General features: G+C 50.1%; 1 protein-coding gene across 1 annotated transcript; it reads right to left on the reverse strand.

Annotated features, from left to right (window-relative positions):
- Nucleotides 1–9111: 9111 nt before the first annotated feature.
- On the reverse strand, nucleotides 9112–9855 carry NEUROG1 (neurogenin 1). The gene has a single exon (XM_027607194.1). It carries the CDS (start codon nucleotides 9853–9855, stop codon nucleotides 9112–9114), a length of 744 nt encoding a protein of 247 aa, XP_027462995.1.
- Between the last annotated feature and the right edge of the window lie 3465 nt (nucleotides 9856–13320).

The following is a 13320-nucleotide window of genomic DNA, read 5'->3' on the forward strand; positions in this document are numbered from 1 at the left end:
GAACCTGATTCTCTTATCCTGGACAGTCTTCTGCCCTTTGCCCCAGAGGGAGACACTAATTCTATCTTCCAAGGCTGTTTGATATACAAATATCTTTGAAAAAATAATCTGGAAACAAGAGTAGCCAGTGCCTCTGCTCACGAAATGGATTGAAATGCTTGCGATTCATGGAAAATTGTGTCACAACAAGAAGCATAGTAGGTCCTCAAATTTATTGAACGAACGAACGAATGAATAGCAAGTGTTGCATGCAGCACTATATGGTCAAAGAAAACATGGTTTCTGTCATTAGTGGCTTGTGTCTTCTTGCTGGGGAAAGAAATGATAGGGCACTACAGTGGTTAAGTGCTTGTGCTCTGGGATCAGATGCCTGGATTTAAATCCTGCCCCCCATCACTCGTTAGTTTTGCAGCCCTGGTCTCAGATTCCTCATCTCTAAAATGGCGGTCATAGAGCTTTTGTGATTAGGTAAGCCCCACTGCAATTGTAAAGTGCTTGGCTTAGTGCCTAACTCGTGGTAAGTATCCAAATAAGTGTTAGTTACTAGGCTGAACCATACAAAATTGTCATTTCCATAGTTCCGATAGCAGCAATTTTGTGTGGTTCCAACCTAATCATCTCACCATTATTATTTATCTTTGGCTTGGTTACAAATCATGGTGTAGAAATGACGGCGAAGTGGAGGTGTGCCCCAGGTCAGGTGAAGCAAGCCTGGAGAAGCAGAAAAGTATCTGGGAAAAAGGAATGGGCCTAGAACCAGATGCGGCTCTGAGCCCCACCTTCTCCTCTCATTAACCCTGTGACCTTGGGTGAACCACTTAACCTCTGAGCCCCTTGTCTCATCTGTGCAATAGATACAATAATCCCTTCTACCTCACTGGACATCGTGAGGCTAATATCAGATGATGGATGTGAAATTGCTTTGTAAACTGGAAGGCACTGTACTCATGTACTCATGCTCTATATGAAGAGGTCTTAAAGGCTGTGAGATTTGAGTCTGGCTTCCACCAGACCATCACTAGGTATAATTTAATATCCCTCCTAAGTACTCTAATCACAGTTTTACATTTGAAGTATAGCATTGGCCCCTAAACTCAAATTGCTGCACTAGAATCAAGTTACACTAGTCAGGTTTGTATCTAAGGCCTACAGCCTTCAAGCACCACAGGGACCATCTGGTGACCAAAGAAAGAGATCATCTCATTACAAAGGGTAATGGCTTGAAGCTCAATCAGTCAATAGCTAACATTTATCAAGCTCTTTTAATGAGCCAGGCACCGTTTTAGCTCTTTATGTGAATGACTTCTCATTGAAACCTTGAAAAATTCTACGATGGAGATAGGTAATAATGTCCTTATTCCCCATTTTACAAATGAGAAGACTGAGGCAAAAAGATGGGAACAATTAGAAGTCAGCAGTACTGGACTGATGAGTTACCTTGCCCGAGCACCCTTGATAATAGCCAGAAGCACCCGTGCCCAGTGCGTTGGCCCCCTAAGGGGGAGGCCTGAGAGCCATCCCTCTGGGGCAGCTACAGTTTGTCTTCAGCTGTCCCTGTTGTCCTTGGGCATCCAGCCCCTCCCACCACCAGCCTGGGAAAGCCACCACCAGCCTGGGAAAGCCACCACCAGCCTGGGAAAGCCACGTGCAGGGAGAACGGTTCCACATTCTTTGCCGCCAGCCTGCCTGTCCCCTACCAAAAATGTGAGGACTTCAGCTCCTTGCTTTTGTGGGGACTCTCTGTGGTGGGAAAACTAAGGCTCACCGTGTTTGCTTTTGCATCTACTTTGAGCCTGTGCTCTCCCTGGAGAGAGTTTCTTTCTAGCTCTTTGTGGGACGAAGGCCTTAGCTCAGAGTCAGCAGGTAGTATGCCCTTGTGGTGATCCTAGACAGCTAGGGTAGCCTTTGGCTTCTACAACAGAGACACACAATGAGATGGTGGCTTAAAGAACAAAGTTTATTTCTCTCTCTCTTTTTTTAAAAATGTTTTTATTTATTTATTTATTCATGAGAGTCAGAGAGAGAGAGAGAGAGAGAGGCAGAGGGAGAAGCAGGCTCCCTGCCTAGCAGGGAGCCCGATGCGGGACTCGATCCCAGGACCCTGGGATCATGACCTGAGCCGAAGGCAGACGCTTAACCATCTGAGCCACCCAGGCGCCCCAAAGTTTATTTCTCATTCACCAAGAGGAGCATTCTAGGTGGCCAGGTGGTCTTGCCTCATGCAGTTCATTCAGGGATGCAGGGTCCTCCAAGTTGCCTCACCATTCCTTAGGGCAGGGTTTCTCAAACTGTAAGCAGTGAAGACCCCGTTTTCTTTTTTTTCTTTTCTTTTCTTTTCTTTCTTTCTTTTTCTTTCTTTCTTTCTTTCTTTCTTTCTTTCTTTCTTTCTTTCTTTCTTTCTTTCTTTCTTTCTTTCTTTCTTTCTTTCTCTCTCTCTTTCTTTCTTTCTTTCTCTCTCTCTCTCTTCCTTTCTTTTTCTTTCTTTCTTTCTTTCTTTCTTTCTTTCTTTCTTTCTTTCTTTCTTTCTTTCTTTCTTTCTTTCTTTCTTTCTTTCTTTCTTTCTTTCTTCTTTCTAAACATTTTCAATCCATTTCAGATCAGAAGTTTAAAAGGAATTACTGGAACAATGAAGGGGGAAACCTCCCAAAGACATACAAAATAGAAGCCTAAAGTATTTTGTTATTAGATATAACAGACTTAAATTGGTATAAATGTTGCTAAATATACTCTTTTCCATTTCTGTACATATCTCACCAGGGACTGGTGCTGGAAAACCCTTAAAGGGGTGCTAGCCTGGGTATTGTCATTGTCCTCATAGCTGAAACTGCATTATATCATGTCCAGGTGACAGTCGTGGGAAGGAGCTCCACTCACGCTGTGATCATTTTTGTATTTTAAGTCAGTCTTATTGAGACATAATTTACATAAAATAAAATTCTCCCTTTGAAGGTGTACAGTTGCACGAGTTTTGACAAACTGTGCAACTGTCATCAGAATCATGATACAGACTATTTTCATCACCCTCAAAAGATCTCTCTTGCTCTATTTCCAATTACTCTTCTCCCCCACTTGCCCCTGGAAATCCTAATCTAATTTCTACTCCTACCGTTTTGCTTTTTCCTAATGCATATAAATGGAATCATATAATATGTAACCTGTATTTTTTTTTAAAGATTTATTTATTTGAGAGAGCAAAAGAGCAGGGGAAAGGGCAGAGGGAGAAGGAGAGAGAGAATCTCAAGCAGCCTCCCCACTGGGCACGGAGCCTGAGTGGCGCTTGATCTCACCACCCGAGATCATGAACTGAGCAGAAACCAAGAGTCAGATGCCCAACCGACTGAGCCACCCAGGCACCCAGGAAGTTTATCCTAATAGAACCAAACAGAATATTATCAAGGGCTAAGTGGAGTTCTTTAGGTAGAGCAAAGATCAAATCCGAGGTGACAAAGAAGTGGTGTCCTTTTGCTTGTATCTCAGTGACTTGAGACCACCTTGGCATAAGCTGGGTGCACATTGTCCTTTACTCTCAAGGCTGGAGAAAGACATGTTGGTCAATAGCACAGTGGGCTTCGCCTGACAAAGGGATGACTTCAGCAGGCAGTCAGGATCGGCATCTAATTGCTGCCAGAATGGAAGGCATAAGCTCAGCCATGTGAAACACCAACATCCAATTTTTGCATCCTGCCTCCAGATTTGCCTGGGCCCGGGACACCAGCCCAGTGGGCCGTAAGTAAGCTCAGTGCTGGAGCTAGGTGTTTGTTCTGAGCTGTCCCCAGGAAGTGACCACTCCTAAAGTTACATGTACCTTGGGCTTTGGCCTCTGGGTTATCCAGGCAGTTGGTGGAAGTCTGCAGGAGCACCTTCCAGGCCCCAGTCTTCACCATTGGGCTCTTTGATGTAGAGCTTTGGAGCCTCGATTCCCTGTTTGGTCTAGGTTGGAGCTATCCCAGAAATATTTTCTAAAGGAAGTCCGGGCCTTGGTAAGATGTATGGGGACTTTCTAGCCAGATATCAATGATGAAGAAACTGTGTTTTCACAAGAGGATGCCACCAGGTTCTGAGCTCTGCTGGTTTTGCAAACTGAAGCAGTGACACCCGAGGTTCTTGCCAGAAAACTCACCCCACACATTCTGCAGGCTATCTCTACTGCAGTCATGGACAAGGCGCATTCAGATGGCCATCCTTGCCTCTAGGCAGGGCTACTAGATGCGCTTTTACGGATGGTGCCCACAGTGGGGGCAAGGGGAACTCTGTACACTGCTGTGCACCCTGCACAGGCCTGGTACACAGGGTAGGGTGGGAGGAACGGCACTTTTCCTCATTCAGCCAAAGGCCCTGGCTTGCCCCTGGATCATTCTGGGCCTCAGAAAGCTGAACCTGTGGCCCATGATGCTTTCATTTGCATTCCTTCAGAAATAATCTAACAAGCCGCAGGCTCCCTGGAGCCAGATTGCCCAGGTTCAGACCCCAGCTTCACGACTTCCTGTGTGGCCTCAGGAAAATTATTTGCCTTCTCTGTGCCTTGAGTTCTCTCATCTGTGAAATGGAGACCATGATATTTTTGACCTCACGAGTTGTGGGAGTTAAATAGATGAATATGTGTCGTGTGTTTAGCAGGTACCTAGAACACTGAATAAGTGCTGTTTAAGTGTTGGCTAGGATGATGTTGTCTAGAGTGACGATGTTGGTGAGGATCTTGTCCGTGACATCGGGAGCCCCTCTCCCTTACCCCACTGTGAATTTTCTCTGAGGCCTTATTTTTAGGCCTTGAGCCCAGAAGTTATGGTTCTTTTGAGCAGCAATCTGTCTTTAATCTTAGGGACACTGAAACTCATGTTTCCATCTTGGCTTGGGTGCTAAATGAGCAGTTTCAGCACCCGTAACCTCTTATAAAGGGCTTTTAGGGACGGGTTCTGTGTGTTCATTGCTCCTGACCCCAGCCCTTAAAGGCAATCCTTTATTTCTCTCTTTCTTTCATAACCCAAAACAAATCCTATTGTTGGCTTCTCCAGAAGCTGTCCTGCTTCTGACCACTCTTCACCCCTTCTACCACTGTAAGCCCTTTTTCAGGACGAATGTGCAGAGGCTTAGTTGAGTCCCTGCTTCGGTCCTGGTCCCTGAAGACTGCTGTCCCTGTAACAACCAGTGTGGCTTTAAAAACTATCAGTCAATGCACATCACTCCCCGGCTTTCAACCTTTCAATTACTTTGAGGAAAAAAAATCATAGTTTCCACGGCCCCCCATCTGTCTCCATCCTTGCTCCCCCCACCCCCACGCCCTCTGTGCCTGTCACATCAGCCTCCTTGTTGACCCTCTCTGCACAATGCACAGCCAGGGTTTTCTCCTTGTGGTGTCTTCTCCTTGGGGTGCTTCCCAATGGATAATGCCATGGCTTGCTTCTTTCCTCTCTCATCTGAGCCTCTGCTCAGATGTCATCTCATTTATTTTTTCTTTAAGATTTTATTTATTTATGTATTTGAGAGAGAGAATGAGAGACAGAGAGCACGAGAGGGAAGAGGGTCAGAGGGAGAAGCAGACTCCCTGCTGAGCAGGGAGCCCGATGCGGGACTCGATCCCGGGACTCCGGGATCATGACCTGAGCCGAAGGCGGTCGCTTAACCAACTGAGCCACCCAGGCGCCCAGATGTCATCTCATTTAAAGCCCTTCTCTGACCATCTTCTCTTTTAATTTTTTTTTTATTTTTTTTATTTTTAAGTAGGCTCCATGTGGAGCTTGAACTCATGACTCTGAAATCGAAGGCTGAGCCGAGATCAAGAGCTGGACGCTTAACCTACCGAGACACCCAGGTGGCCTCCTGATCATCTCTTCTGCAAGAGCAAACTCTCTTGAGCCCTGGCATTCCCTATTCCCCTTATTTTACTTGATTTTATGTTCTGTCCCTCAGCATTTACCACGGTCTCTGGGGAATGTATTTTGTCTTTCCCTGTGAAACTCTGAGCTCCTTTCGGTGTATCGGTGTATCTTGCTCACCACGGTGCATAGAAGGGTGCTCAGCCCACAGCAGGGGCTTGACAAAGAGTGATTAAAGATAAGAGGGAAATCCTGCATTTCCTGGGCATCCCAGTCTTTCCTGGCCTGGTTTCTCGGAGGCTTGGAAGCAGTGTGTACAAATATACATTACACCAGGACAGAAGCAAATAGAGAGATCAAGGTGGAGCATAAATAAGCCTTCCTAGGCGCCTGCTGATTCCTCGGTGGAAGGTTCTGTTGAAGAAGTGAATCATGGCTGTCAGCAGGAAGTTTTTGCTCTATAATTGATTAGAATATTTTAGTAACCCCCAGCCTGTCTTCACAGATGCCAGGGGATGAACGAGAGTCTACTGCAGGAAGAAAGAGGCCCCTGAGCTAGGGATAAGCATTTTAAAACACCTTCCTTTTCTCCTACTTGAGAGCTCCAAGGGCTGTACATATATGCGTTCTTCTTTGGAAGAACCATATTAACTGGGAGGGGTGGAGACACCCCCCCAGCAGTTGATGTTGTGAAGGATGTTTCTTTAGATGGAAGGTGCTCTGGGCCCTGCACCTTAAGTTATGAGCTTATTTTGGCAACAAAGTTGGGCACATGGTTCGCCCTTCTACAGTCTGGGGGTCGTGATGTTTCCCGTTTTCGGTGCTGGCTGCGTGCCGTTGTAGGAGACAAAGGTCCTATTGCAGCTGTGAGCTCCAGAATGCCTGGGGGATTTTGGGGTGTCTGTTTACTGCTGGTTTTCCCAAGGATTTTGGACAATGATAAACATAATTAGCTATTCTCTTCCTCTGGCCCAGATATGTGCACCTACCCCCTGGCTGAGCAGAGTCTCCATAGGGGACCTGCTCTTCTTGCAGTCTGGGGCTGAAAGGAGTCACTTCCAAACATCCTAAGCACAGGAAAGCAGAAAATCTGATGCAGACTATTTGTGTCTTTTGCTATAGGAAAATGCAAAGCTACTAGAGTGAATTAATTCTGAGACAGACAATAGAGTGGGGCCCCAGGCAGGGTCATTCAAGAGACACAACTTCTTCCTTAGAGCTTTTAGCAGAAACAACTCCATTCTGTGCCCTCACAACTTTTGAAGCTTTTCTTGGAGGCTTCTTTGTCTGCTCTGAGGGCAGTTAGAGAAGGCACCCAACCTTCCAGAACCTTCTGTAAAGGAGCCTTTTTATCGGAAAGAGGGCTCCTTGCTGGTGGCTGGGCTCTAGCGATGCCTGCTGGAGACCCAGCATCTGAGTCTGTGGATCCAACTTGTCAGGACATATGTGAAGAGGGAAAACACTTGCAGAAGGAGAAAATGCTTTTCGTGGCTTACTTTTGACCCTCTGTTTCTGTGTACCTCCTAAACAGATATGATTTCTTTTACATGAGAGCATACTATTCTCCTGAACTCCTGCTTCTAAATAATTAAATTCATGGGAAGGGGCAACCCAGTGGGGGGGAAAATTGGTCTTCATGTGTGGTAACTTGTGAGCTGTGGGAACAGACAGCAAGTGCATTTTAGGAAGTAGCTCTTGTAATCATCCGCATTCTGAAATTTAAAACAAAAGCTGCTAGTGGCCAATGGTGTTAGCTACTTGTCAGACAACAAACACACTGCAGTCAGAAAAATCCCCACTGAGTTTGGGCGGCTGATTTCTCTGGCAGCAAATGAAAGCTTTGGCTGTTGCCCTTGAAGACTGGCTGAGCAAGCCGGGAAGGAGCCCACCGAATGTCTCCCTATTCGCCACCCCCCCCCCCCACTGTGGGCCCAGCATGTGTGTGGGAGGTAGATGTGGGGGTGTGTGTGTGCAGGCACCCTAACTCACAATTTTAGGCAGGTGCACATCCCGTCCAGGAATACCACACCAGCATAATTCATCCCACACCTCACAGCCAGGGAGATCCTAGCCTCAATGGACAACAATTTGGAGGCATTGTTTACAAATCAATTTCTCCCTCTAAATAGGCTGTTATAAGAGTGGACCCTTCTGCTTGCCCAGCCTGGGCCCACCTGTCACTGGGACTTCCTAGCCAGTGGTCACACTGTATTGATCTTTTTAATCCCCTCTCTTTGAAACACAGAGCCAGCTGATGTGGAGTTCCTCAAAAGAAAGAGTCTCCCACCGCCCCTACCTCTACAGGTAGCTGCATATCCGGGGCTAATTCCCCACTAAAAAGTCTTAATTGGCTTATGGGGAGCCTGAAAGATCTCCCTTGTGTTTATAAGGTGAAAGGAAATGATGGATCCCAAATGCCCTGGCCTGTCTTTATCCGTTTCTTGGTGGAAATCAGGTGCATTTTATTTTTTTAATTGTTTTTGAAAAGGGACTGGAAGGTTTGGAAGTGGGTAAGGATAGTGTTTCACTTTAGTGGTTGAACCGCCAGGGGAAGGGGAGAAAGCCTCAGAGAGACACCAACATTAGGCGAGAAACTTGGTGACTTATTTTCTTTACTTGGTTTTTATTTACAGGAAACATCTGCAGTACAAAAATGTAAACTTTGATAGCTCATAATAAACTCTTTATGTACAAAAATACATTTTCATATGAAAGAAGTATCTTGAATAAATTAAAGTACTTTCCAGCCCGGTGCCTGAATAGCTACGCAAGTCTCGTGTTCTTCCTAGAGCAAGCCTGCAGTGGTGGGGGTCGGGATCCATAATGCATGAAGCCCACTCCTTGTCTCTCCTTTTTAAGCCTTTTCATTGTATTGTCAGCCGGCTCAAACCGAATTTTCATGCTCGTTTTTCTTCATTAGAGTTCTACAAATTGTAAAATTGACTTTTCACCTCGTCTTCAGGGGCTGATCTGTCCCTTTTCTAAATCACACTGAAGTGGTGGCTGGGGTCAGCTCTGAGCCAGCCACAAAAGAGGTTTTGTGGAGTTCAGAAAGTGCAAAAGGAAAGGCCGTCTAAGGGTGGACAGGAGGGGCCCGGGGCTGAGGGCTGGAGAAACAGACCAAGGGGCAGCCACGGTGAGGGTGCAGCGACCTAACAAGCGGCTCAGGTATCTCCCACCCCTTTAAAGCTCCTGCTTCCTCCCTCCGCCCGCACTGGGGGTCCTGAGACTGAAGCTGGGGCTCCATCTACTGCCTGTTGCCTGAGGGAGTGGGAAGGTAACAGGGTCCCCAACGGGCCTAGTGGTAAGGGATGAAACAGGGCGTCGTGTGGAGCAAGTCTTTGGGCAGGCCGGGGAAGGAGAAAAGGGGGTCTCCGGGGCCATAGGCGAAGTCTTCCGAGGCGGCGGGGCTACTGGGGTCAGACAGTGGCGAGGCGGCGGCGGCGCAGGGGGAGGCGGCGGCACCGGAGCCCCAGGACTCTGCGTCGCTGGAGGGGCTCGGGGGCCCGGGCAGGCAGGGGGCGCACTGCGGCGGCAGGAGGCGCTCCCGGGCACCGCCCCCGGGCAGTCCCTGGTCGGCTAGACGCAGAGTCTCCGCCAGAGCCCAGATGTAGTTATAGGCGAAGCGCAGCGTCTCGATCTTGGTGAGCTTGGTGTCGTCGGGGAAGGAGGGCAGCACGCTGCGCAGCGCATCCAGCGCCGCGTTCAAGTTGTGCATGCGGTTGCGCTCGCGGTCATTGGCCTTGACACGCCGACTCCTGCGCAGCGAATGCAGCAGCGCCTCAGAGCGCACACGCGCCCGGCCCCTGCGCCGCCGCCGCTCCTGCTCGTCGTCCTGCGCCCGGGGAGTATCGGAGGCTGCAGGAACCCCAGGAGCGCCCCTGCGCACTGGCACGGGCGTCCCAGAGGCAGAAGCTGGTGGTTGGAGCCTGGCACAGTCCTCCTCGTCGGTGAGGAAGCCGGATAGGTCGCTGCTGCTGCTGCTGCTGCTGCTGCTGGCGCAGTCCAGGTCCGAGAGGCAGGTCTCCAGAGGGGCTGGCATCGTTGCGTGGCGCAGGACCGAAGGGCAGGTAAGAGGGCTCCTGGAGGACGGGAGCCCGCGCTGAGGGCAGGGTCGCCGGGACGCACTTACGTTCCAAACGGCCCGGGCCTACCCTGTGGCCGCTGCGGGCGCGAAGGCCTGGAAAGGCGCGGGGGCGCTCCTGGAGTTTGGCTTCACCTCCTCGCCTCGTCTGCAGGGGCCACGCTCCCGGCCGGTCTCCCGAGTGATCTCGCCGGCGAACAGATGAGCTCGTGTGAGTACCGAGTGTGGCACACGACCGGCCTCAGGACCCCTTAAGTACCCGCCCCAACAATGGGCGCCCCCCTCCCTTGCCACCTCCGCCCCCGCGGCAGCCCCCGTGAATGGAGCGAGGCGGCAGGTCAGCCCCGTGCGGCGTCCGGGTATTTGCATAATTTATGCTCGCGGGGGGCCGCCCCAGCCCCTCCCCCCTCCCGGAGCGTGCCCGTAATTACCGCCGGCCAATCGGCGGCGTCCCGCGGCCCCGGGAGCCGTCTTCGGGCTAAGCCGGCGGGGGCGTCTCCAGGCGGTGAAGCGGAGGCGGGGGCGCCCGGCGATTAGCGGCCGAGGCACGCTCCTCCGGGGGCGGGCCCGGCGCCCCTTGCTGGGTTGGGACGGGGAGGCGGGGCGCGGGCAGGCAAGTGTGAGCTGCGCAGCAAGTTGCGGAAACCTGCAGCCGGCTGGAAGCCTGGGTTCGCTTCCGTTCTCCCGCTGCTGACTGGCCGCGTGGCTTTGGCCAAGAGATTTGACTTCAATTTCCCCACCTGTAAAATGGGGCAGAAGTCTCTCCCGTTGAGGATGATGTGAAATGATGTTCGAGGGACACTTGGAAGGGCGCTTTTGTAACGCAGCGCCGGACGAATGGTTGGCAGAGGCAGCGTCCTCAGAACCGAGGGAAGACCCTATTCAAAGACGGAGAGTGGCGGGGTAAGGGTCATAGAGCAGAGGTCAGAGATAAGTTAAGTGCTCCTGCTTCTCCCAGGTTGGTGAAGAAATAGGGGAATATTTCTGCCGACCCTCATCTAGGGGCCGGGGGTGGGAGAGAGTGGAAGAGCAGTTTGGAAAGTAAAGGAACAGATGGTTTTTCAAGTTGAGTGCAATTTTGGCCAAACACCCCTAACACCACTCTAGTCCCCCAGCTTTCCTACCCCCAACACTTTCCAATAACTTTTAAAGTAACAAAAGCATGAGACTCCCCTCCCCTCAGAGAGCCCCCTGCCCCCCTTTTACAATGCCTCTCTTGAGAGGGTAGCAAGCACTCAGCGGAGCCGCTCCCCCCTGCCCCCCACCATTCCGTTCTCTCCCTTAGCGGCATAAACGCCCCTGGTATAGCAGAAGGTTTTCACTATGTCTGTCAGCGGTCACTTTTCTCTGGTCACCAGTGCTCACTTTGGAGCAGTAGAACCCAGGCATCCCCAACTTTGTCCCTAGTCATTAGGGAACAGCACCAGATTATGGGGGTGGGGAGGTTAAAAACAAAATGAACAGCTTCCCATGATATCTGGGTAATGGCCTCAGTTTGGTCCCTGCTGTCCTCAGAGCTGTCCCTGCCTGGGACACTGTCCCTTTTTTACAGGGCTGTTGTCTGGAGGCAGAGCCTGCCTTGGCGGGCTGTCCAGTGCTGGTTTTCCGGCTTCATGGACTCTACCCAGCCCAGCCTTTCCTTCTACGGTGCCTTTCATGTACTCCCAACCTGGAGAGAAGGCTATACATGCTCATATAGAAGAGGTTTAGATTTGTTACAAGTCACCAAAAGTGGATTTAATCTGGTTAAGCCAGAAAGGGAAATTGTTGGGTGATACTAGGCATTTCAAGGAACACAAAGGTGCTGGCATTTGTATGAGCCTGCTGGAGCTGAGGCATCCTCACTCTGCTTCTCTGAGGCTCCGATGCACTCCCACCAGCCTTTGATTTGACATTGCTGGACCCCTGTATTATATTCCTGAGACTGTGGTACTAAATCACCACGAATTAGGACCTTCAAACAGCAGATATTTGTTCTTTAGGAGGCTGGAAGTCTGAATCAAGGCATCAGCAGCGTTGGCACTTTTTGGAGGCTCTGAGGGAGAGTGTGTTCTGTGCCTCTCCTAGCTTCTGGTGGCTTCTGGTAATCCTTGGCCTTCCTTGACTTGTAGTTGCACCACTTCAGTCTCTGCCGCCTTCTCTGTGTTTCTGTGTCTTCGTTGCTTATAAGGACCCTTGTCATTGGATTTAGGGCCCACCCTAGTCCAGGATGATTTTGTTTTGAAATCCTTCCCTTAATTCCAGCTGCAAAGAACCTTATTCCAAGTAAGTTCACATTCTGAGTTTCTGGGTGGACATATCTTTTGGGGAGCCACTATTCAACCTACTACAGCATCTTTTCTAAATTCCTGAAAGAAAATCTGTCTGTTCAGGGGAACAGGGTCCCTGGAGTGGCCATTTGTCATTTCTTGGCTGCCTTGCACCTGAAGGGCCTTCCTGTGAAGGAATTTGAATGCATGAACACCTCCCTCTCCATTCCTGGCAATTGGGGTATGGCCATGTGGCTTAAATGGGGTCAGTTGCATGCCCCACTTGGAACTTAGGCTCTGAGCTGGTGATAGATCAGAGTATACAAGTGTTGTGGCAACAACCTGGATGGGCCAGTGGCCAGTGATGGAAGCCGTGGCCAGGAGCCAGTGGGTATCCTGCCCTAGCTCTTTTGTGGGCCTGCCTTCAGCTGTGGTTCTGCTGCCCATCCCCCAAGCCCCCTATATTCCAAGGTGGTTCTCTGTCTTCTCATTGACTGCGCAAGAAACCCCATAGGACTTTTCTTAGTAGGGCTCTTTTGCTTGAGTTGGCTAGGTTTGATGTCTGAGGTTTGCTAAATAAAACACCAAGTTAAATGCTCTGTTGCCAAAGCGTGGAGACTGAGGCAACCCCTATACCATATTGCTTGCCTATTCCGGACCAAGCACTGTGCCAGCCAGGATGAAAACCTGGCTGATGGGGGTCATGGGCCCTGAGCCTCATTAGCTTAGGGTTCACTGCTGGCAGAACTCTTAGAGATTATTCATCTGTGCACTGTACCTCATATCTAGGAAACTGAGGTGGGAGATGGAGGGGTCTTTTCTCCAGGTTACCCCAGGGATTGCTGGCGGTCAAACTAGGGCCAGACTTGGGAGTCCTTTCAGCCCCCATTCCAGGTTTTTCCATCGCTGTTCATAAGTACACAGTGAGTGCTTCTTGCATGCTGCCCTGTGCCAGATGCTCTGCGTAGAGTCAGGCAGACCTATCGTCATGGAGCAGGGGAGACGTGGCCAGGGGAGATGTGGCCAACAGGGGAGACCTGGCCACAGAAGGGCCGCCTGCCACTGGCTATGAAGAAGTACTGAGGGCCCACTTAGGGAACAGACCTGAAGAGCATTGTGTACCTCCCCAAAGGAAGAGGGCTGGTCAGGGAAGGCTTCCTGGCAGAGGGGATCT

The sequence above is a fragment of the Zalophus californianus genome, chromosome 5, assembly GCF_009762305.2.
Source record: "Zalophus californianus isolate mZalCal1 chromosome 5, mZalCal1.pri.v2, whole genome shotgun sequence".
Classification (NCBI taxonomy): Eukaryota; Metazoa; Chordata; class Mammalia; order Carnivora; family Otariidae; genus Zalophus; species Zalophus californianus.

Excerpts from the sequence above, each read along its gene's own strand:
- NEUROG1 (XM_027607194.1), bottom strand. The coding sequence starts at position 9,855 with ATGCCAGCCCCTCTGGAGACCTGCCTCTCGGACCTGGACTGCGCCAGC.